This window comes from Cheilinus undulatus, linkage group 6, assembly GCF_018320785.1.
Source record: "Cheilinus undulatus linkage group 6, ASM1832078v1, whole genome shotgun sequence".
Classification (NCBI taxonomy): Eukaryota; Metazoa; Chordata; class Actinopteri; order Labriformes; family Labridae; genus Cheilinus; species Cheilinus undulatus.
This window is the reverse complement of record NC_054870.1, coordinates 13,447,114-13,469,739: the sequence shown is the minus strand read 5'-3', so window position 1 is coordinate 13,469,739 and position 22,626 is coordinate 13,447,114. Positions and strand designations below refer to the sequence as shown.

At 39.0% G+C, this 22,626-nt stretch overlaps 1 protein-coding gene and 1 pseudogene across 2 annotated transcripts in view; one reads left to right on the top strand and one right to left on the bottom strand.

Annotated features, from left to right (window-relative positions):
* The window catches only part of LOC121510998 (high-affinity choline transporter 1-like), a 38,374-nt gene extending 32,637 nt beyond the window's left edge, over positions 1-5,737 (top strand). For both annotated transcript variants that reach the window (XM_041789457.1, XM_041789456.1), the window contains 2 exons: positions 2,161-2,378; positions 3,757-5,737. In XM_041789457.1, coding sequence (XP_041645391.1) covers positions 2,161-2,378; positions 3,757-4,359 — 821 coding nt within the window. In that variant the 3' untranslated portion in view covers positions 4,360-5,737. The remainder of the gene's footprint in view (positions 1-2,160; positions 2,379-3,756) is intronic.
* A 2,351-nt stretch (positions 5,738-8,088) lies between these two features.
* Positions 8,089-19,671, bottom strand: LOC121511217 (annotated as a pseudogene).
* Positions 19,672-22,626: the final 2,955 nt, after the last annotated feature.

Below are 22,626 nucleotides of genomic sequence, written 5' to 3'. Positions count from 1 at the left end.
CTGGGGTGGAGGAGGGTTGAAAAGTGTTGCCAGCAGTTTTACAGCATCATGGGAGCCAATAGCATGCTCAGAGCAAATCAGCTGGCAAATAGATAATCATTTCCAGGTTTGTGTGGATACCAATCAGATTTTAGGAGGCCCTGTTTGGCTCCAGCTACAACTGGCTCCACCCCTCGAATGCCATTGCTGCTACTGGCAAGATATTGTTATTTTTTGGGGTTGCCGATATGTTTATCACAGTGTTGTTTATATTTAATCACAAACAAACACATCACTAAGTTCGTCTTGTCCAGATGTTTGTTTACAGAATTAGCATGGTTGTGCCACCCTGTGCTAAGACTCTGAAGTACAGCACAGTTTGGCTCAAGCTTCATGTTCTAATGTGGGCCATAGGTCATGTTATTTCTAGAGTCTGCTGTGGGCCAATCAAAATTGGATCACGGGCTGCATTTGACCCATGGGCCATAGTTTGGACACCCCGGCCTAAAGCAAGGGCATCAAACTCATTTTAGGTCAGGGGCCACATTTTCTCCAATGAGACATCCTGCAGGACTGACTTTTTGTTTTTTGTTTTTTTGTGATATCAACATGACAAAACATATAATATATAGTATAATAACAGGCATCTGGAGTTTTTAAATCCTTAAATAACTCAATATTTGATACAGCTAGCATTTAATGAGCACTGCAAGTTTACACATGCACACATGTTACTAAGCTAATTTAGATAGAGATTTGAAGAGCAAGTCATCGGAACAAATCAGACAGGAATATCATGCTGCCCTTTTACCATTACAATGTATAGCATCCACTGGGGATACATTTTTAAGACTTTGTGGCTCATAATATACATTAAATATTGTTTTTTAAGTCTATAAAATAGCAACCCCTTTCATATGATATCTGGGTTTGTTACACCTGACCTGGGATCAGTGCATTAACAGTACAGACCCCAGAGAGGAAAGAGAGAGAGAGAGGGGTTCAATGAGGAGATTTTTTTTTCTTTAAGATTTATTTCAGGCTTTTTGTTTCTTTAAGGATAGAGGAAGACAGTTGAAGGAATCAGAAACAGGGACAAGAGAGCAAAGGCCAGCTGCATACACAGGACCTAATCTGCAGCCTGATCAGCTGATAGAGTTCCAAACCCTTCCCTTTACTGAATGAAAACCTGACTTTTAAACTGGACTTTTAGTGCTGCTCCTTGACCAAACCAGCAGACCTCTCATTTGATAGGGCAGCATGTGTCCAGATTTGGAAGAAATGTTCAGTTATATACATTTTTACCAATGGTGAGAGAAATTTTAACCCTCTGATGAGAACTGGAAGTAAATATGCCACATGATTTATTAACAATGTCCTGTTCAAATATAAGTGATAAAGACCACAATTTCACTCCTTGATGGCATAAAATTTATTATGAATTCAGTCAATAGTGATTTGGCATTATAATTTTGTAATAATCAGGGGTTAAATCAGTCAGGAGATTAACCCCAGTGGGGGATGGAAATTCCACATCATCGTTATCCACCTGTTATGTGTTTTGTTGAAGTTGTGGGTGAATTTGATCAGCCTAATAAGAGTAAAGTAACAGAGCAAGTCCTGACAAAAACAGCATTGACTGAAGTCTTGCTTTTTCTGCTTGTTCTTCTCTGCTTGAGTCTACCTGGTCATGGTGTGTTTAAACTGATGTCTCACTCTTCTTAAAGTGATTATGATTTTTTCAATGAGCTGTTGGCAGTACACAGTGGTCCAGTCTGGATCGTAAATACTGTGGCACCCAACAGTGTTATCCAAAATCACTGCTAATGGTAGCTCCACGAAAGCATCATTAATTGATGACTCCTTTAAGTTCAAAGAGATAAAAGTGCCCAGTTTATGAGTCTTGAAAGTGTTTTTGTTATGAAACAGCCATATCAGGAAAATAGAAAGAAAACATCCAACTAAAAAGAGTCATATATAAAGTACAAAATCCTGAGTAATGACTACACAGTGACTTTGTAACATTCTTCTCTGACCTCATTCACAAGACTTGAGTGTAACACACATCACATCTTCGTAACAGCAAGTGCATTTTAATACAGGGCGAAAAAAGTTTCCTCTTCTTTGCTTTAAAGCTAATATTGCAGCAGAGATTAAAGTCTTTCTTTTGTCTGCTTTTAGACTGGAACGTGACCACCTATGGTTCTCCACCTCCATACGAACGTGGGGAGGCAGCTCTTGTTCTTCCCTTTGCCCTGCGGCACCTCACTCCGTCCTACATCTCCATTATCGGTATCGGATGTGTGGCAGCGGCCGTGATGTCATCTGCTGATTCTGCTTTACTTTCTGCAGCTTCTGTCTTCAGTGTGAACATATACAGGAACGCCCTCAGGCCTCAGGTAGCAAACATGCATGTATTTGATACACTTTATGGACAAAAGTATTCAGCTGCGAGGCAACTGTATATTCAAAAACATGTACTTTATTATGGAGTTGGCTCCCCTTTGGCAGCTCCACAATTCTAAGAAGGCTTTCCACAAGGATTTTGGAGTGTTTCTGTGGAAATTTGTGCCCATTCACTCTAAAGAGCATTCATAAGGTCGGACACTGATTTTGGACGAGAAGGCTTGGCTCTCTGTTCCAGTTCACCCCAAAGGTGCTTGATGGGGTTGAGGTCGGGGCTCTGTGCAGACCAGTCAAGTTCTTCCACACCAAACTCATCAAACCGTGCCTTTATAGTTCTTGCTTTAGGCACTTGGGTGCAGTCATGTTGGAATAGAGGAGGACCCTCTCCAAACAGTTAACACAAAATCGGAAGCATAGCATTGTCCAAAATGTGTTTGTATGCTGAAGCATCAAGCATTCACTGGAGATATGGGGCCTGAAAAACAGACCCATACCATTAACCCTCCTCCAACAAAAACATAAAGTCTGCCAAATCTAGACTTGCCCATCAGACTGACAAGTGTGATTTATCACTCCACAGAATGCATCTCCACTGCTCCACAGTCCAGTGTCACTGTGGTTCACACTACTCCATCTAATGCTTGGCATTGTACTTGGTGATGTGAGGCCTGCATGCAACTGCTCGGCAGTGGAAATCCAGTCCATGAAGCTCCCGTCACACATTTTTTATTCTTACATTAATGCCAGTGGAAGTTCACAACTCTTCAGCTATAGAATCAGCAGAGCACCATGCGCTTTGGCAGCTGTTGACTCCTTTTTGTGATTTTACTTCTGCTTTATAGCTGAGTTGCTGTTGTTCCTAAACGCTTCCACTTTCTAATAACATCACTAACGGTTGACTGTGGAGTATTCAGCAGGGATGAACTTTCATGAACTGCATCACTGAAGAGGTGGCATCCTATTACAGCACCATGCTTGAAGTCACTGAACTCCTCAGAATGACCAATTTTGTATCAGAAATGTTAACAAATAGAGACTGCATGGCTAGATGCATTATCTTATTTACCTATGGCAGCAGGCCTGATTGAAACACTTGAATTCAGTAATTGACAGGTGTGGCCAAACACTTCTGTTTATGTAGTGTATGTAAAGCTCCAAAAGTTTATTGCAATGTTCGTGTCAACTGTCTTAAATCTGATACACCAGAAGAGGGATAAAATCGTAGAAACAATACAAAGTGACATGATGAAGAAACAATGCAGGAAGAGAGGGGATTTGACAAAAGAAGCAATAGAGGATTTATTTAAAATTTGGGCAGTTAAGCTAATTTTCTTTATATCTGATGATCTTTATCTCTCCTTTCTTCTCCAGGCATCAGACAGAGAGATTCAGTGGGTGATCCGTGCTGCTGTGGTGGTAGTGGGTGTGGTTGGCACGTCATTGACCAGCCTGAAAAACAGCATTATACAGTTTTGGATCCTTGGTGGTGAAGGAGCCTACATCGCTATTTTCCCTCAACTCGTCTGTGTCCTCTTCTTCAACATCTCCAATGGTTATGGGGCTGTTATGGGCGTACTTGTGGGAATTTCTTTAAGAATACTCAGTGGGGATCCATCACTAGGAATAGCACCAGTCATACACTTCCCAGGATGCACTCTCGAGGACGGTGTTTATGTCCAGTACTCTCCAGTTAAGACCATCTCCATGCTGTCTGCTTTAGCTGCCATCCTGATTTTCTCCTACCTGACTTCAGTGCTCTTCAACAAAGGCCTGCTTCCTGAGAGGTGGGATGTCTTCAAAGTGAAAGCCCAGGAGTCACCACAACAATTTTCTCCGATAAGTGGGGTCACGAAGCAGAGTAAAGAAGAGGAGCGGAAGACAAACAGCTGTAAGGCCGAGGCTGAAGGTGCATCAGAGCCAATGATTAGCACAAGCTCTCAGTGTCCCTGCGGCCTTGAAACCCAAAGTATTTGAGAAATGTTTGCAAACATCTTATGATAGAAGCATGATAGGATGATAATTGTCACTGAAAAATTGTATAAATGAAAATAATACTTTGAAGATTTTGGCCTTTAATCAAACAGAGCTTAACTTTTGGTGTTAGAGATATGAGACAAGGGTTATTATACCTATTATTGTATCATTTAAAACAATATTATGTAAATATTTTGTGTTATGCCTTGTGGGATGTCTTGCTCATAAGAAACTATTTGTTAACATGCTGAAATAATGTTATGTCTACGCAAGCCAAATCCTGAACTGCTGTTTGCTTTATTCTTGATGTGGTCATGCATTATCATGTAGCACTTATGTCAACTATGTGCCCAGATTTTGCTTGACCAGTTCTAGATTCTATTTGAATGGGGAAACAGTATGAAAATTACACCAGAGACTGAATACTTTAAATGCAAAAAGCTGGCACTGTACTTAAAATCAAGCACAGACATATCAGCAAACTGCAGTGCCCAGCAGAGATGAGAGAGACTCTGCTTACAACAGCTGTTGCCCGTTACCATAAGGCTTTATGGAAGAGTGGCAAAGAGAAAGCCACTGTTGAAGAACACCCAGATTAAATCTCAACAAGAGTTCACCAAAAAGTATGTGGGAGACTGGCCCACATGGCCAACAGAGAAGACGCTGGGCAGACACCAAACACTGCATATCACCACAAACACAACTTCCTCACTGTGAAGCACGGTGGAGGCAGCATCATGTTGTGGGGATGTTTCTTGGCAGCTGGCCCAGGAAAGATAAAATAAATGTGGAAAAATACAGAAAAATCCTGGAAGGCAATCTTATGCAGTTTGCAAGAGAACTATGGCTTGGGAGAAAATGTATTTTCCAGCAAGACAATGACAGTGAGCATACCATGAAAGCTGCACAGAAATGGTTTAAAGACTACGAAGTCAATGTTCTGGAGTGGCCGAGTCAAAGCCCAGACCTCAATCCAGTATGGAACTTCTGACTGGACTTGAAATGGGCTGTTCACGCCGGATCCCAGTGCAACCTGATAGAGAAGAAAGGAGCAAAGTAATGGAGAATGGAAGAATGGAGTAAAATTGCAGTGTCCAGATGTGTAAGTCTGATTTAGACCTATCCACACAGACTCAGAGCTGTGATTGCAGCCAAAGATGCATTGAATAAATACTGACTGGGGTAAATATTTATGCAGCCACTTATTTTACATTACATTTTTTTATCCTCATTACACTCTGTTTTCAATTTGACATTAAAGATTTTTGTTTTTATTGACAATTTAATGATTTTAAGAAATCATTTACAGGATACAAAACCCAAGGGGGTGAATATTTTCATAGGCATTATTGGAGTAACAGTTTCAAACTTGTTATAAAACTCCTGCAGGTAAATAAAACATGAAAAAATAAAGTTGTTTCTCTTTTTTTTCCTTTATTAGATTCTCTATTTCAGATCAGACTGGTTTATAAGTAGTTAGTTGTAGTTAGGTTCAAGGGTTGTTTGTATTTTGAATGTAGTTTTGTTCTTAAGTTAACTCCTTCCCTCCTTTAACAGGAAAGAAAACCACAACATGAAAATGAAGTTAAATACAATGACATCAGAATCACAAAAACAGCAATCATGAACAGACCACAGTTGAAACCACAAGCAGAGATGGAGGGAAAAGGCAGCCTTCCTCTTCTTAAATACCGTTTATAGGCAGTCAGCACGCAACAAATTGGTGCCTTTCTGCCACCTACTGGTATGGACTGTGGACCAGTTCATGCTTTCTAACTCCATATGAAGGGAAAAGTCAGCCACATGCCACAGGTGCTTCAAATAAGCTCAGCACATTGAGCCAGTTGACCAGGAGAGAAGCGGACCTCTTTTACAGGGTGCTTCAAGCCTGCAATAACTCTGAAACTCAGACTCTCCAAATGGTTTTAAGATAAAGTCATTACAGATGTGCATAAATTATGAGGTACACATCTAAAATTATGTTCAACTACTAATATTCCAAATGTAAATAAGGAGGATGTAAAGGCGGATGGAACTCTTGCCCTAACACCAAGATACAAGTCACTCAAAGAGCTTCAAAATGTCTTCATATCAAGCCTACTTTAGGTAGATCTCTATAGACCAGTGGAGTCAAACTCAAGGACCGGGGCCAAATCCGGCCTGTGGAAAAGTTAAATCCCTCCGGCAAGATGATCTCATATGGCTGTTATAACTGGCCCATCAGTCTGAGTTCTGCAGATTTCCTCAAATATAAAAATGTAAACTTATCCTTGATGATTTAAGATATCCTTGTTAAGTCATAAAATCTGAAAGAGCACTAAAAATATTTAGATAAGAAGACAGGAATGTGGAAAAAGAAATTAATTTCTGTTTTAATTTCAAATTTTCAATTTAGCATCTCACAATTAGGACTCAAACTTAGGATTTTGACTTTTTATTTTGTATTTTGAGCATTTCAACTCATAATTTTGACTTCTCATAAAATATTTAAAGCTTTAAGATTCATAATTCTAATATTTTGACCTGTTAAACCAATTATTTTCTATTTTACCTCGTATTTTCAACCCCAAACTTTGACTTCATAATCCCATGGTTTGATCGTTTGGACTCACAATTTAAATTTTTGAGTCATAATTTGACTTTTAATTTCATGATTACAAATTTGATTTCATACTTTGGCCTTTTAAACTCGGGAGTTTGACTTTCTTATTAATATATTTGTATTTAAAAAACATTATTTTTCAATTTCAGTTTCATGTTTTGGCTTTTTTGAACTAATAAGTTTACTTTTTTCAGATTGTGAGCCTTTAAACTTATCTTTTGAACTCTTTAAATTTCAAAATCAATGATCATCAGTGCTAAGTTTTTCTCAGGTTGTATTACTGGTGAAATGAGGTTGACAGTTTAGGGTTTAAAAGGTGACCCTGTTAGGCCCTCAGGCTAGACCTGAATTCAGAATCTGGCCCCTGCTGTGATTGAGTTTGACACCCCTGCTATAGACAGATTCAGACACTAAATTGTGGGTAACTGTGGTAAAATGGCATTCAGTAAAAAAGTAAATGAATGATTTGCAGCAGATGTATTAATATTGCAACAACACAGGCCTAGAGCTATGCGTTGTTTTGTTCTTTTAGTATTTATGTTTCATGTTTGGGTGTGTTCTGTACCTCTCTGGTGTTGTTATATGAAAAGAAACTCTTTACATATGATTGCTTTTATTGGTCCTCATTATCACTTGTTTGTGTTTATCTGTGTGCATGGCTGCTGGTATCAAAACACTGTCATTTCCAAAAAATTTGACTTTTCTACAAGACTTTAAAATTTTGCTACTTTGGTGTTCTCTGCTGGCAGTTCTTGGTATTTCAACATGTGGGAACCCCTGCTTTCAACAATTTTGAAAAGAAGTCCAAATTCCAGCTTTAAGCTGCAAACATCATATTAAAATAAAATAGTCTTGAAATATTTTACTTTATATGAGAAAAAATCTATGGAAGCTTCACTTTTTTAATAAAATTATGGTGGGAAAATAGTCAACTTTTTCATGATATTTTAATCTTTTTAGATGCACCTTGCAAATCAATATAATGGATTGTATGCCTTGATACACATGATAATATGATAGTTTTAACTGATTATTTCAAAACATTTTTCTAACTTCCAGGATTAGACTTTCTCTGTTTTTGAGGCTGCCACTAAGAAAGTTAGTGCATGATGTTACAAAAAACACTTTCACTCAGAGTTACTGGTCATCACTGGCTCTGATGCCTCGGCCTGAAAATTGTACATCTTCAGTTTCTCAGTCTCATTTGGTTCTGTGGCGCCATCTCTTGGTGTCAGCTGTTGTGGTGAGAACTGTCCTTTCACTTTGAAGACATCCCACCTCTCAGGAAGCAGACCTTTGTTGAAGAGCACCGAAGCCAGGTAGGAGAAAATCAAGATGGCGGCAACCATAGAAAGCATGCAGATGGTCTTAACTGGAGCGTACTGGAGATAAACACCGTCCTCAAGAGTGCATCCTGGGAAGTGTATGACTGGTGCTAATCCCAGTGTCGGGTCCCCACTGAGTAGTCGTAAAGAAATCCCCACAAGCAAACCCATAACAGCCCCATAACCATTGGAGATGTTGAAGAAGAGGACACAGACGAGTTGAGGGAAGATAACGATGTAGGCTGCTTCAGCACCAACAAACCAAAATAGTAAGATGCTGTTTTTCAGGATGGTGAGTGACGTACTGACAACGCCAACTACCACCACAGCAGCACGGATCACCCACTGAATCTCTCTGTCTGATGCCTGGAGAAGAAAGAAGAGATAAAGATTATCAGCTAGAGCGCAAATGACTGAATAATGCTCCACTGTACTATTGTCTTATTCATTTTCTCTCTATGTTGGTGATCTGGCCGTGTGTGTGTGCTGCTGACTATTCCACCAGGTCACCCTTGTAAAAGAGATCTCAATCTCAATGGATCTTTATCTGGTTAAATAAATGTTCTTCCTCATATTACTTTATACCATTCCAACAAGACAGAGCTACATTTTTCCTTTTCAAATGAATGACATATCTCAAGAGTGGATGGACAACAGTGGCGGCTGGTCAATAGGGGCAGCTGGGGTGCTGCAGCCCATCACTCTTACCAGAAAGAAGTTACCAAGTAAAATTTTAAACTTTTGTTTGAAATACAAATATTTAAATTCTTCACAAATAAACTCCCATTTACTTTTCTTAATGACTATGACATATTTAAGGATTAATCTGATGTGCAATAAAAAAAGGTCAGTTAGAAATGTTTAATGTTACTTCCTGTTTCATGTGTGCATCTCTTGAGCACCTGCAACTTTCCACTGACTGCTGTTACAAGTTGCACATGTGCATTAGAGAAGTTAAGAGCCCTAAAGCGAACAACTAACCACTTGCATGTAGTTGGCAGCAGAGAAATATGTTACACTAACTGAAGCGTACAAAGTAAGTCATGCAGTAAAGACAAACTTTCTGTGAGAAATCACATCATAAGCTGTTAGAATAACTGAGATTATAGGATCACAGCAAAATGCAGGAAGAAAATTCAGACAAGTCTTTAAGAATAAAGCCTTTGGAGAGGAGAAGCTTAAAGGTCAGACCTGATCAGCCAGACATCAACATGAATCAACAGACCCGTAACGGGAGAGAAATTACAGTCGCTCTTTGCTGCTTCATCAACCAGGTAAATACTTCACGTTTTCAGAGAGCCGGCTCTTTTGGCTCGGCTCCCAAAGAAGAGCTGGCTCTTTCGACTCCCGAACGACTCCTTATTTAGGAACTTTTGTAGCCCTATATTCTGCCTTAACTTCACAAAAAATAATGATTAGTGTGTTGAAAACCTTTATGCATTCAGTGTTTTTATGAGAAGCCTTATAATTGCCTAATTTTGTGCATTTATTCTGTTACAAAACCATTCCCAGGTTTAGCATTTAAATTCCACTGGTTGGGGTTAGAATTAATGCCGAGCGGATGTAGACGTGTGTTTGCACATGCGCTGTACAGTTCCAGGACGGATCGGGTAACGACACCTCCCTCTCTGTTTTCACATAATGGTATAATCCTTTTTCCCACATGAGATTGTCCACATGGCTGCCATGCTGGCCAATCAAAATAAAGTTCTGACCAGAGCTGGGGCAGAGCACTGTGAGAAATAAGCAGCGAAAGGATAAAAAAACTGGGAGTCGGCTCTCACTCTATGCGAGTCGGCTCTTCTGATTCACTACAAAGCATCAGCTCTCAGAGCCGCAGCTTTTGCGCATGACCCATCACTAATACATACAGAGAATATTTGTTACACAGCCTGCTATCTCTGCTGCAGCAGCAGGTCCTTTGGTTCTTATTTGCTGAAAAGTAGCTCATGCACACAGTGTTTTCCCGCAGAATTGATTTGCGGTTTATAACACTAACATTTAGCATGGTTAAGCACAGGAAGTTAAACAAAACGGTATTGGATCAGTGTATAAACTCCTGCATTTTAAGCACTAGCCTATCAGATATATTTCTGATACTGTTACAGGAATAGGAACCACAATCACTGTTACCTAGCCAAAGCTGAAGAAGTAAACACAAGGCTTACTTTATCCTACATCAGATTAGCATACAAGCTAATTTTATTTTAACAGCAAAGCTGACAAAGGCAAAACAGAGGCTAAGAGACTGGACGTACCCTCTTTAAACTTTCTAAATAATGTATTGCTGCTGGAGTCCCGTGTCCGCATGTCTATAGCCAGTGGTGGACAGTAACGGAGTACATTTACTTGAGTACTGTACTTAAATACATTTTGTCAGTATTTGTACTTTACTTGAGTATTTGGTTTTTTTTTAACTTATGACTTTCACTCCACTACATTTCAAGGACAAATATTGTACTTTTGACTCCACTACATTTCTAGGAGGCTTGTCATTACTCCTTCCTTTTAGGTTTAGCATAGCTTTGTAGTCAGATGTTGGTGTTTTTCTTTTCTGAAATGCAATTTGCCACATGCTGTGCTCCTTACAGAAGGGAACCAATCACAGTCAGCGCTCACACCTGGGATGGATTCGGAGATAGGTTGCATCATCCTCACTCTATGTAGCAAGCTCTCCTGCTTTCATTCTGAAAATACTGTAGTTTCTTTCCTTTGATTGGATTTATTTTAATTTTTATTTTATTGGGTTTGTCTTGCTGGAAGAAGTATTGTTGAGCCAGGTATTAAGCTCCCCCATAGTGAATGTGTGAGAAGAAAAAATAAGGCCCTCCTGTTTTTTTTTTTTGTTTTGGTGGGGATGTTAAAATAAAAAAAATAAATGACAATAGTTGTCATTATTGTTTGTGGTTGCATTTTTGTTGTGAAGGTTTTACAGGTGTTTTTATAGACTTTTTGTCCCAGAGTTGATCTACATGTACAGTTGCAAGAAAAAGTATGTGAACCCTTTGAGATTTCTTGGATTTCTGCATAAATTGCTCATAAAATGTGTTCTGATCTTCATCTAATTCACAACAATAGACAAACACAGTCTGCTTAAACTAATACTGCACAAAAAATGATATGTTTTCATGTTTTTATTGAACAAAACATCTAAACATCCACAGTGCAGGGTGGAAAAAGTATGTGAACCCCTAGGCTAATGACTTCTCCAAGAGCTAGTTGGAGCCAGGAGTCAGCCAACCTGGAGTCCAATCAATGTGATGAGATTGGATGTGTTGGTTAAAGCTGCCCTGCCCTATAAAAAACACACACCAGTTCTGAATTTGCTGTTCTCAAGAAGCATTGCCTGATGTGAACCACGCCTGGCACAAAAGAGCTCTAAGAAGACCTATGATCAAGAATTGTTGACTTGCATGAAGCTGGAAAGGGTTACAAAAGTATCTCTAAAAGCCTTGATGTTCATGTGTCCACGGTAAGACAGACTGTCTACAAATGGAGAAAGTTCAGCACTATTGCTACTCTCCCTAGGCGTGGTGGTCCTGTAAAGATGACTGCAAGAGCACAGCGCAGAATGCTCAATGAGGTGAAGAAGAATCCTAGAGTGTCAGCTAAAGACTTACAGAAGTCTCTGGCACATGCTAACATTTGTGTTGACAAATCTACAATAAGTAAAACATTAAACAAGAATGGAGTTCATGGGAGGACACCACAGAGGAAGCCACTGCTGTCCAAAAAAACCATTGCTGCACGTTTGAAGTTTACAAAAGAGCACCTGGATGTTCCACAGCACTACTGGCAAAATATTCTGTCCATAGATGAAACCAAAATTGAGTTGTTTGGAAGGAACACACAACGCTATGTGTGGAGAAAAAAAGGCACAGCACACCAACATCAAAACCTCATCCCAGCTGTGAAATATGATGGAGGGGCCATCATGGTTTGGGGCTGCTTTGCTGCCTCAGGGCCTGGACGGATTGCTGTCATTGACAGAAAAATGAATTCCCAAGTTTATCAAGACATTTTGCAGGAAAACTTAAGACCATCTGTCCGCCAACTGAAGCTCAACAGAGGATGGGTGATGCAACAGGACAACGACCCAAAGCATAGAAGTACATCAACAACAGAATGGCTTCAACAGAAGAAAATACGCCTTCTGGAGTGGCCCAGTCAGAGTCCTGGTCTCAACCCGATTGAGATGCTGTGGCATGACCTCAAGAGAGCGATTCACACCAGACATCCCAAGAATATTGCTGAACTGAAACAGTTTTGTAAAGAGGAACGGTCCAAAATTCCTCCTGACCGTTGTGCAGGTTGTACAGGAAACGTTTGGTTGAGGTTATTGCTGCCAAAGGAGGGTCAACCAGTTATTAAATCCAAAGGTTCACATACTTTTTCTTGCATCTGTAAGTCAGTACATCATTAGGTGGTTTCAGAGAGTTGCAAGGTTCTGTTAAAGCACTGAGAAAACAGTACAGCAATGTAATATTAGAAAATGTAATTTGTACTTTTGAATACTCAAGTATTTTTAAAAGTAAGTACTTTAGTACTTCAACTTGAGTAAAATTTCACTGAGCAACTTTTACTTGTACTTAAGTAAGATTTAACCATGAGTATCAACACTTTGACTCAAGTACTGGAGTTGAATACTTTGTCCACCGCTGTCTATAGCGTATCGAGTACAACTCTGAGGCAATATGAATGACGGAAGCTTCAAGGCATGTGAGCCAATGGCGTTCCAGAAATTATGCAGTGGCATCAGGGGTGGCCAATCACTGGCCACCCTGTCCACCCCTTTAAAACCGCTGCTGGAGCCGCCACCGGGACACACCATACTATAGTCAGTTTTTTGTTGCTTTAAAAATCAAATACTGTACATGCATGTGTTCTACCTGAGGCCTCAGGATGCTCTTGTATATGTTCACACTGAAGACAGAAGCTGCAGAAAGCAAAGCAGAGTCAGCTGACGACATCACAGCAGCTGCCACACATCCAATACCAAGGATGGAGATGAAAGGTGGAGTGAGGTGCTGCAGGGCAAAGGAAAGAGCTAAAGCTGCTTCTCCACGTTCAAATGGAGATGGAGAACCATAGGTGGTCAAGTTCCAGTCTGAGACATGAGGGAAAACAAGGAGGAGCTTTGAAAAAGTGCTACATTATGGTTACACATCTGGATCACAAACAAGATGGACTAAAATATGATCACCCTGGTGGTCCCTTTGTCACTGCTCTCTCCTACTGTGTTAGTTAATCACAGATGTGTTGCTGCCATAGGATTCAATATGAGCTTATATTTTTTATGAAATGGTAAAATATCTTAGTTTTGTAGCAGCATAGAAATGTATCTATCAGGTCAGGCGTTTGCTGTGTCAGGTATGTTTGCATTGGTTTACCTAGCATGTTAGTTGGTCTTCTTGACGATATACTTACAGCTGTTATTTTGCGCTGCAGAGCATTTGGTGTGCCCTGGGTGCGTGCGTGTCCCTCTCTGGTTTATCGAGGTGAGTGTCCTCTCTCTCTCTCGGTGTTGTGTATGCTTGCTAGTAACTGGCTAATGCTAGTGTGGTCGTAGGCGTCTGCTGTCGCTGAGAGGTATGTAGCGCTACTAACATAGGCTGCAACTGCATCATTGTCAGCTAGTAAGCTGGTAAGCCTCAGCACCTGATTAGGTCCTTCCCTAGCGTCCCCTTGTGTGAATGGCGTTTTAAACTGACTTTTAAACTACTGATTGTAAAATAAAGTTTCTACTGTTATAACTTGAACCACGTCTCACAGCCTTGAGCGTAATGAACCTGTGTGTCTTGTCTGGAAGGGAAATAATTCTCTGAGTGAAACTCCCAGGGTGGCGTTGTCTGGCAACTAAAAAAAAAAAAATCTAACTTGATTGGATAACTTTAAAATCATTAAGAAAGTGTTGTATTAATCCTTCCCCACTCGCTGTAGCTTGCCACAGTTTCAACAGCTGATATTTATTTATTTTTTTTGTTTAAGATTTATTTTTGGGCTTTTTCATGCTTTTATTTGACAGAGGAAGGACAGCGGCTAGATTGGCAAACAGGGAAGAGAGTGGGGAGAGACATGCGGCAAAGGGCCACAGGCCGGATTTGAACCCAGGCCGCCCGCGTACATGGGTAGTGCCTTAAACCACTTGACAATCTGTGCTCCATCTGATATGTTTTTTATGTTTTTCTGTGAATAAAATATATATATATGAGACCTGTTTTTATTTACATTGACCCAGCGCCCCATTGTTTTTGGTAATGGAGTTGTACATTTTTATAAGTATTTGCTGATAGTGTCTTCACAAACTGTATTTGCACATTAAAATACTTAAACAGTGCATTTGCAAACACACACATGTACTTTAAGACTAAGCATTATTGTGATGGCCAAAAGCTTTAAAAAACAGGTTTGTCCTTTAACCTTTCCTTGTATTACTGTTTAATCACAGTTGGAATGAGAACATTGTCACAGCATCCTCAACATATGAGCAAGCTTTCAAAAATAATTACCCAGAGAGCTGATTCAAAGTCCATCTCACTCAGGATGCAGCCTCCTGCCCCAAGCGCAGGATGGGAGGTATCCCGAAAAAAAGATGAAAGAAAGCAGCAACAAGACATGTGATCTTGGCTGTGGCTGTGGAGGAGGCTGACAAGGTCCTCTGGTGTAAACACTGGTACCCCAAACTCCCCAGTGCCTGAAAGTCAAATGGTGTGTCTTTCATTCAGCTTTGTGTGATAATATGCAATAAAATTCATCCCTGCTACTGGCACATTAAAATAAAAAAGACCCTTTGAAACCACAGTCTGTCTCAAAAATGAGCTTGTATTGAAACAGGTTTGCTCCGTCTTCAATCAATCATCAAGGTTGTTATTTCTCAAGGCAGGTCATTAAGTACATTGAGTATGATTTCCACAAGATCAACTCAAATTGGGTCTCAGAGACTCACAGACTTAAAACCTATCAACATAACTGTTGTATGATTTGTGCTGTTTAAATTAAAGGTGTGATGTCTGCTAAAAGCTGTCAGTATGCTTTACAAGTTCGACAGTGAAACAGATTCAATATAAAATTCATAGTGTTGCTTCCTTACAAAGAATAAGAAATCATCAGCAATCCTCCAGGCCGTTTTCAGTTCTGGCGTTCCAATCCAGGGAGCGTGTAAGGTGTTATTCGTCAACGTCTGACTGATGTCCAAGGTGGATGGGTTCATCAAAACAAAAGGAACACAAACCCACTGCAGAGATACGTAACCATGTTAATGATAACTACAAAGTTTATCCTGTGTGTAAGACTATTAGAACATTAAGAGGAGCCAGACATCTCTTATACTGAATACAATTACTGCAAACTCACCAAACCGAAGAAAATGAGGAAAAGCTGTATAATATCTGTGTAGGCCACAGAGTAGAGGCCTCCCAGCAGCGTGTAGATGATGGCAACAGCAGCAGAAATCCAGTTGCAAACAGCAACAGGTAAATCCAAGACCACATTCATGATTCCTCCTATACAAAAAGATCATCGAAATAAGCATTTAAGTTTTACAAGTTAATCTTTACTGCCATTTAATTAACACTATGTGTAAAGAGGGATTTCCATCCATCTAGAAGAAAATGCTTACAAGTACACACCTAAACCAATCAGTGTTGAGGGTACCCACATCAGATCAACAAAAAGTGAAACCAGGCTCAGTCCAGCTGTTAGTGATTTTCCATACTTCATGTTGAAAGGGTCCAACATCGTTGTGCAACGTCTTTCTCTCATTGGCTTGGAAAATACCATTCCAGCTTGATCAAGGAAAAAGAGTAAGTGATTAATGTTTATAACTACTGAATGTTAAAGCAGAGTCACATTTTAGCAGAGGTAACTCGTGGTGTGCATATTTCAGCCACGTAAACCACAGAACATGTCTTCACAAAAACTTATGAGAAAAAAATCCAAGTGAGGGATCATCTTGTCTACTATCCAAAAATACAAGAGCTGGAGAAACATTTGTGAAGCGCTTTTTATGCTTTTTTTGTTTCCCTACATGCCAAAGACAATCTTTTTTCATTCAGACTCACTATTTTCACTGGAGTCGGTCTCCTGTTTCTTGAAAGACTCTGACACCATTACATGAGGAGTAGAAACATTAACTTTTCATCCTATCTGGTCAAGATGAGCAGACACAGGTCTCTTGAGTCACTTTGTTGGTAAGCTTTAAAATTTCCACAATTAACAACTATACATCTTTAGTAAGCTCCCAGCACTTTCAACTCCAGTAGATCCAAATTAAGACTACTGTTACATTCAAGAATTAGAACTATTTATTCGTGGGTATGCTGGCTTCTGTTGTATTGAGCTAACAGTTTGAAAGTGTTAACAAAACTGGATCACTATCCCTAAATGTCAAAAAAACTCCCTAACTTCCCCTCACAGAAGTCTAATTCATCATCTATTGTGGAGACTGCTGGATGGTTGGAAGGGAACCAAAGCTATGATGCCTTGGATTAATGTCTTTTAACACAGCCTCTCTCTTTCAAGGAAATTAATTTGCTTATTTTCTAATCTATCTGCTGTCAAGAAACACATCAGAATGACTGGAATGGTTCTATTGGGTTAAGTGATGCCAGGTTATGAGGGTGCCTAAACAATTTCCAGTCCACAGAAATTCTTGTTTTTTCATCTCAGATATTATCTTGTTGGATTTTTGTTATTATTCATGCAAGAATATAGAAAAATTTTTTACCAATGATGAAAGATGAGCTGTATGCAGTGTTCATCACAATGGCTGTAGTCAGTCCCATAGAGGGCGTGTACACCATCTCAGCAGTGCCGACGATGAATGCTCCTCCAACCCACGTAGCTGCAAGGTGGATTTGTAAGACATTTATACATTTATAAAGATCCAGCTATCCTCATTATGACCAGGTGTCTAAATTTGAAGTATAAAAGAATTCAATATTCAGTATGTTTTACAGACCCTTTATTTAGTGAGACATGATTATCTTCCTGTATAACTCAGCCTTTTGCCTTCTCAGTCTAATTTCTCTCTGCCATCAGCGAATGAGAATGCTTTGAGTAATTCTGGCTTCTGGACCAATCAGTGCATTGACACACTCCTTTAAACGACATGAGCAGTCAGAGGAGCGCTCAGCGTTAAACATCCACATCTGCAGTGTTGCCATCGGGTATCAAAGCCTTATATTCCTCCTTATTTAGCACTAAGTATCAAAAAATCATCTGGACTTTTACGTTTTCTTTTCCCCACAAAGAGTTCAGGGCCAGAGACGATTCATTAAAATGAACTGTAACTGTCAATTGTTACTACTACAAATTAGATTTCACCAATCATATGCCTTCAGATGTATTTGCCTCATGACGTTTGTGTACACATCTGAAGACTAAATGAATCTTGGTTGATCCACAGCTGGTCATATTTAAACTATATTCATATGTTTTAACTGATTAAATGTAATTGTTTTTGCAATTAACAAATTTATGCTGAATTTAAGAAATTTGAATAAATAAATTCTAAAAATTTAATCATTTAAATAAAATCAAATAGATGTAAATACTTAAAAATACACTATGCCGTGATTCATTTTTTTCTCACAGGGTTATTTTCATTCAAAAAACTATACTGGTAATAAGATGTATTTACAGGACAGGATTTCTGCTATTAGCGCCACCACTGAAAAACCCTGAGAACGGGCCCTCCCCAGTTGGGATTTGTTCATGATATCAGTGCACATGGGTTGGATCTGTAGAACTGGTGCTAGCGTCCTGGCTAGCCTTTAATTCATTTTCAAGCTGAAACGTTTGTCAAGCAGTGATGTTAAAATTAATATTTGTGCCACTTTTTAACCTCTTTTCCTCACCGTTTCTGCCCATTTTGCCACATTTGTTTTTACATTAAACATGTTTGCCACTTTCAGTCATCCATTTTGCCCCTTTTTTCACCATTTTTACCACTCATATTGCCACTTTTTTTCCTCTTAACCAATATTTTCTGCTTTATTCTATTTTTCATCATCTCTTTCTGCTCATTTTTGCCACTTTTAACCATTTTTTGACTATTTTCATCTTTAAATTATTGAATTATTTTTCCCTTAAAGTTATTACAGTTCCTTTTACTCTACATTCTGGTGGGACATTTTTGCAGCTATGAAGTCTGACACTACTTTTCAAATGGTTTAGTCAATGTGCCCATCCACATTGTTAACATTACCAAAAAGAAGTAATTCTGTTTTAAGAAGGTGGGTTATATATTATATTACACAACAGCAGAAATAATTCAAATTAATGTTTATTGCTTTGATAAGAGTGGTTATTACTCAGGCTAAATATAAAATATGGTTATGGCCCATGATATTCCTGAGCTACACTGGTCCCCCATTTGGCCGGGCCCAGAAAGCTGCTTTAAGGTAACAAAAAGCACACTGCTTGGACACATTTCTTCTCAGCTTCTTGAGCATATCTTTTGGTAAATTATCATTGAACATTGGTTAAATGTTAACTAAATCATTTAATCACTAACCAAGAAAAGCTCTTTCACTGTTTCAGAAGAAAATATGTTTAGTGCAACAGACTTTAAACAGGGGAAAATACTTCAATCTGAGGACACTGAATTAAAAATATGGCTTTTTTGCTATTCAATTAAGTTTTTGTTTTCCATTGTGGACAACTTAATAAGACAGAATATATTGCGCCGTTAACTTTCATTTGTATTGTAACATAGAGGCTTTTTTGAGGCATTCAGATTAAAACTGAAAATAAATATGGGGATTTTATATCAGCTCTCTGCTTCTGTTTGGTCAGTAGTAACTATGCAGGGGATGCATTTAAATGAAAATGTCATTGTATTGTTTATTTTGTTACCACTGCAGCATGTAACAACAAATGACAAAATGCAATCAGGCCATTATTACAAAATGCAGCAGATTATTACAACATGCAGTTATTATCACTTAATGAGGAAAAATATATGGTGTCAAAGTCTTATATATTACTGTGTTTTTACATTGTGCATGGTACAGATATTAAAATGCCTTTGTTCCTTCATAGACATTTCAATGAATAAAAACATCTTTTAAGGTAGTGCCAACTTTTCTCTCTGATTTTGAGCTCATTCAATTTCCCAAGACATGTAAATGCATTTTTCAAATCTCCGTGTTTGCTTTTTGTGTTGCTGCCATTCTCATTGTCAGCTGTGCTCTCCTCACCTGTCATTGTGAAGATTCCCACCACCAAGCTAATCCTCCGGTTTCCCAGCAGGGCCATATCCACTCCAGTGGCTGCACTTTTCTTCTGCTCCCTTTTGGATTTGAAAGAAGCCCAGATACCGGTTCCTAGAACCAGCAGGTAGAAGAAGACCATCGCTACCACTCCTGGGACGTTGACAGCCATGATCAAACTGGTGGACTTTCCTCACGCCATGTGAGCTGATGTTTGACTGATTGATTTAGTTCCAACTAAAGACAGACAGAAAAGCAAAGTCCTTCTCCTCATTTCACTTATTTTAATTTTTAAATGACTGCAAGTAAAAAATGTCTGTAAAATTGACAGCAAAGTGCTGTAAAATCATGACATCATTAAAATGTAAATAGAAAAACAAAGAATCACTGTTTATTTGACAGTTATGTTTTGTAAAACAAAGAACTAAACAAAACTGTTATTTTCAAAGCAAAATAATGTGAAAATAATCAAATTTCTTTGTTAAATTTACAGACTGCTGTAACTTTGACAGAGAAAACCTGTAATGCAAAAAACAAAACAGTTAAGTCAGAATTACATTACTATAGTGTTAAAATAATGGGTAATTCCTGTTGGGAGCTTCATTTTTACAGGGATAAACTGTAACATGTGAGTAATTCATGTTATGTGCCTCTTTAAATAGTATAAATATAGTCAAAAACTGGAAACTATCATAGGATTTTTAAAGGGTTTCTTTTTCAACAAACTTGCAAGAGCAAGAGAGGACAGATGAACTGACAGAACTGTTAATAGTTGGCTAAAGGCTCAAGAAACTTCTTTGTGTTGTTTTAATCTCTTATACCCAACTTATAATACTGCTTTGATTAACTAGAACAGATACAACTGAATTCACATTTACTTTACCCAAAATAAAACATAAAGCAGGCAAACTTTAGCCAGTCCTGGTTAGAATTAAATAGTTAACTGAAGAAAGGACATCAAATGTGTCTGAGGCATCCTGTTTTGATATATTTATCACAATTCTCAAAATCCTAATTATTTGTATATCCCTAAATAAAACTAACATTTATAATCTTCACAACTTTACGTTTCTCGTCAAAAACTAAAGATTCCGTAACTTGATCTGTTGTTTGAACACATCATAGCATTTTTTCCATGATTTTCAGTCGCCTCTCCTATGACGGAGTTGACAATGAATGCATCATATGCAACGTCTTTATCCATCCATTTCCTATACCCCTTATTCCATTCTGGGTCGTGGGGGGGGGGGGCTATAACAGCTGTCATTGGAAGAGAGGCGGGGTACACCCTGGACTGCTCGCCAGTCAATCGCAGAGCTGACATCTAGAGACAGGGCTGACATATAGAGACAGGGCTGACATATAGACACAAGGCTGACATATAGAGACAGGGCTGACATATAGAAACAAGGCTGACGTATAAAGACAGAGCTGACATATAGAGACAGGGCTGACGTATAGAGACAGGGCTGACGTATAGAGACAAGGCTGACGTAAAGAGACAGAGCTGACATATAGAGACAGGGCTGACATATAGAGACAGGGCTGACATACAGGGACAGAGCTGACATATAGAGGCAGGGCTGACATATAGAGAAAGGGCTGACATATAGAGACAGGGCTGACATATAGAAACAGGGCTGACATATAGAGACAAGGCCGACATATAGAGACAGGGCTGACATATAGAGACAGGGCTGACATATAGAGACAGGGCTGACATATAGAGACAAGGCTGACATATAGAGACAGGGCTGACATATAGAGACAGGGCTGACATATAGAGACAGGGCTGACATATAGAGACAGGGCTGACATATAGAGGCAGTGCTGACATATAGAGACAGGGCTGACATATAGAGACAGAGCTGACATATAGAGACAGGGCTGACATATAGAGACAGAGCTGACATATAGAGACAGAGCTGACATATAGTGACAGGGCTGACATATAGAGACAGGGCTGACATATAGAGACAGAGCTGACATATAGTGACAGGGCTGACATATAGAGACAAGGCTGACATATAGAGACAAGGCTGACATATAGAGACAGGGCTGACATATAGAGACAGACAACTAGGCAGTCACACTCACACCTACAGCCAATTTAGAGTGATCAGTTAACCTAATGAGCATGTTTTTGGTGGCGGGAGAGAGTCGCAGTACCCGGAGATAACCCATACGTGCACGTGGAGAACATGAAAACTCCGCACAGAAGCTGGAGTAAAGTTGTATAAGCAGTGATAGTAGTATAAATAGCCTTTAAAGTCATAGAAGTAGTATCAGCATTTGTAACTGTATTACCAGTTGTAGTAGCAGTGCCAGTAACAGCAACAATAGTTGGTCCAGCAGCACCAGGGTCCCAAAGTGGCTTTTGGCAGCACAACAGTTTCAATGTACCTGTTTCTAACTTGTACAGATGGCAATAAACTCTTTTCTATTCTATCTCCACAGCGTGTTTGTTTCTATAAACATATATATATATCAAGAGAGAGAGACAAGGAGGGAGAGAGAGACAAATAAATTAATATTAATGATTATTTGATTACATTTACAACTAAATCTTTCAATCTAAAAACATATTTTCTATATATGTATATAGATAAGATAAAGATCTTTATCTTTCTATTTTTATACATGAACATAAAAGATTCCCAGACCTCTGGACTTAAAGAGTAAAATTAAAATTGTAGGCTACATTGGTAGAAAGCCCTTTTCCATATTGTTTTGTTTTGTTTTGTTTTTTTTTAATCAAATGTTCTGTATTAATAGCACGTTTTGATGTTGACAATAAAGCAACCCGCATGAGAATCAGCTGAGAAATGTTAGTTATGATTCATATTCAATGTATAAATTGCCTTTAATGAGAATGTCGCCCCCGCCAAGATGGCTGCCACGTAGGCACGTCACTTAGCGAGCTGCTACAGCGCGCTGGCTTATCTAGTGTTCTATAGATATCTATGGGTGCATCCATCCATCCATCTACAATACTGTTAACTAGAGTTCCCAATACAGCACGTGACAAAGTGTTCCTTTTGTTGCCTTTTCTAACATTTTGTCATTAGAAGGGAACTTGTCTATGATCAATAAAGGAGTGATCAATCTCCCTTCACTCTCCCATTAA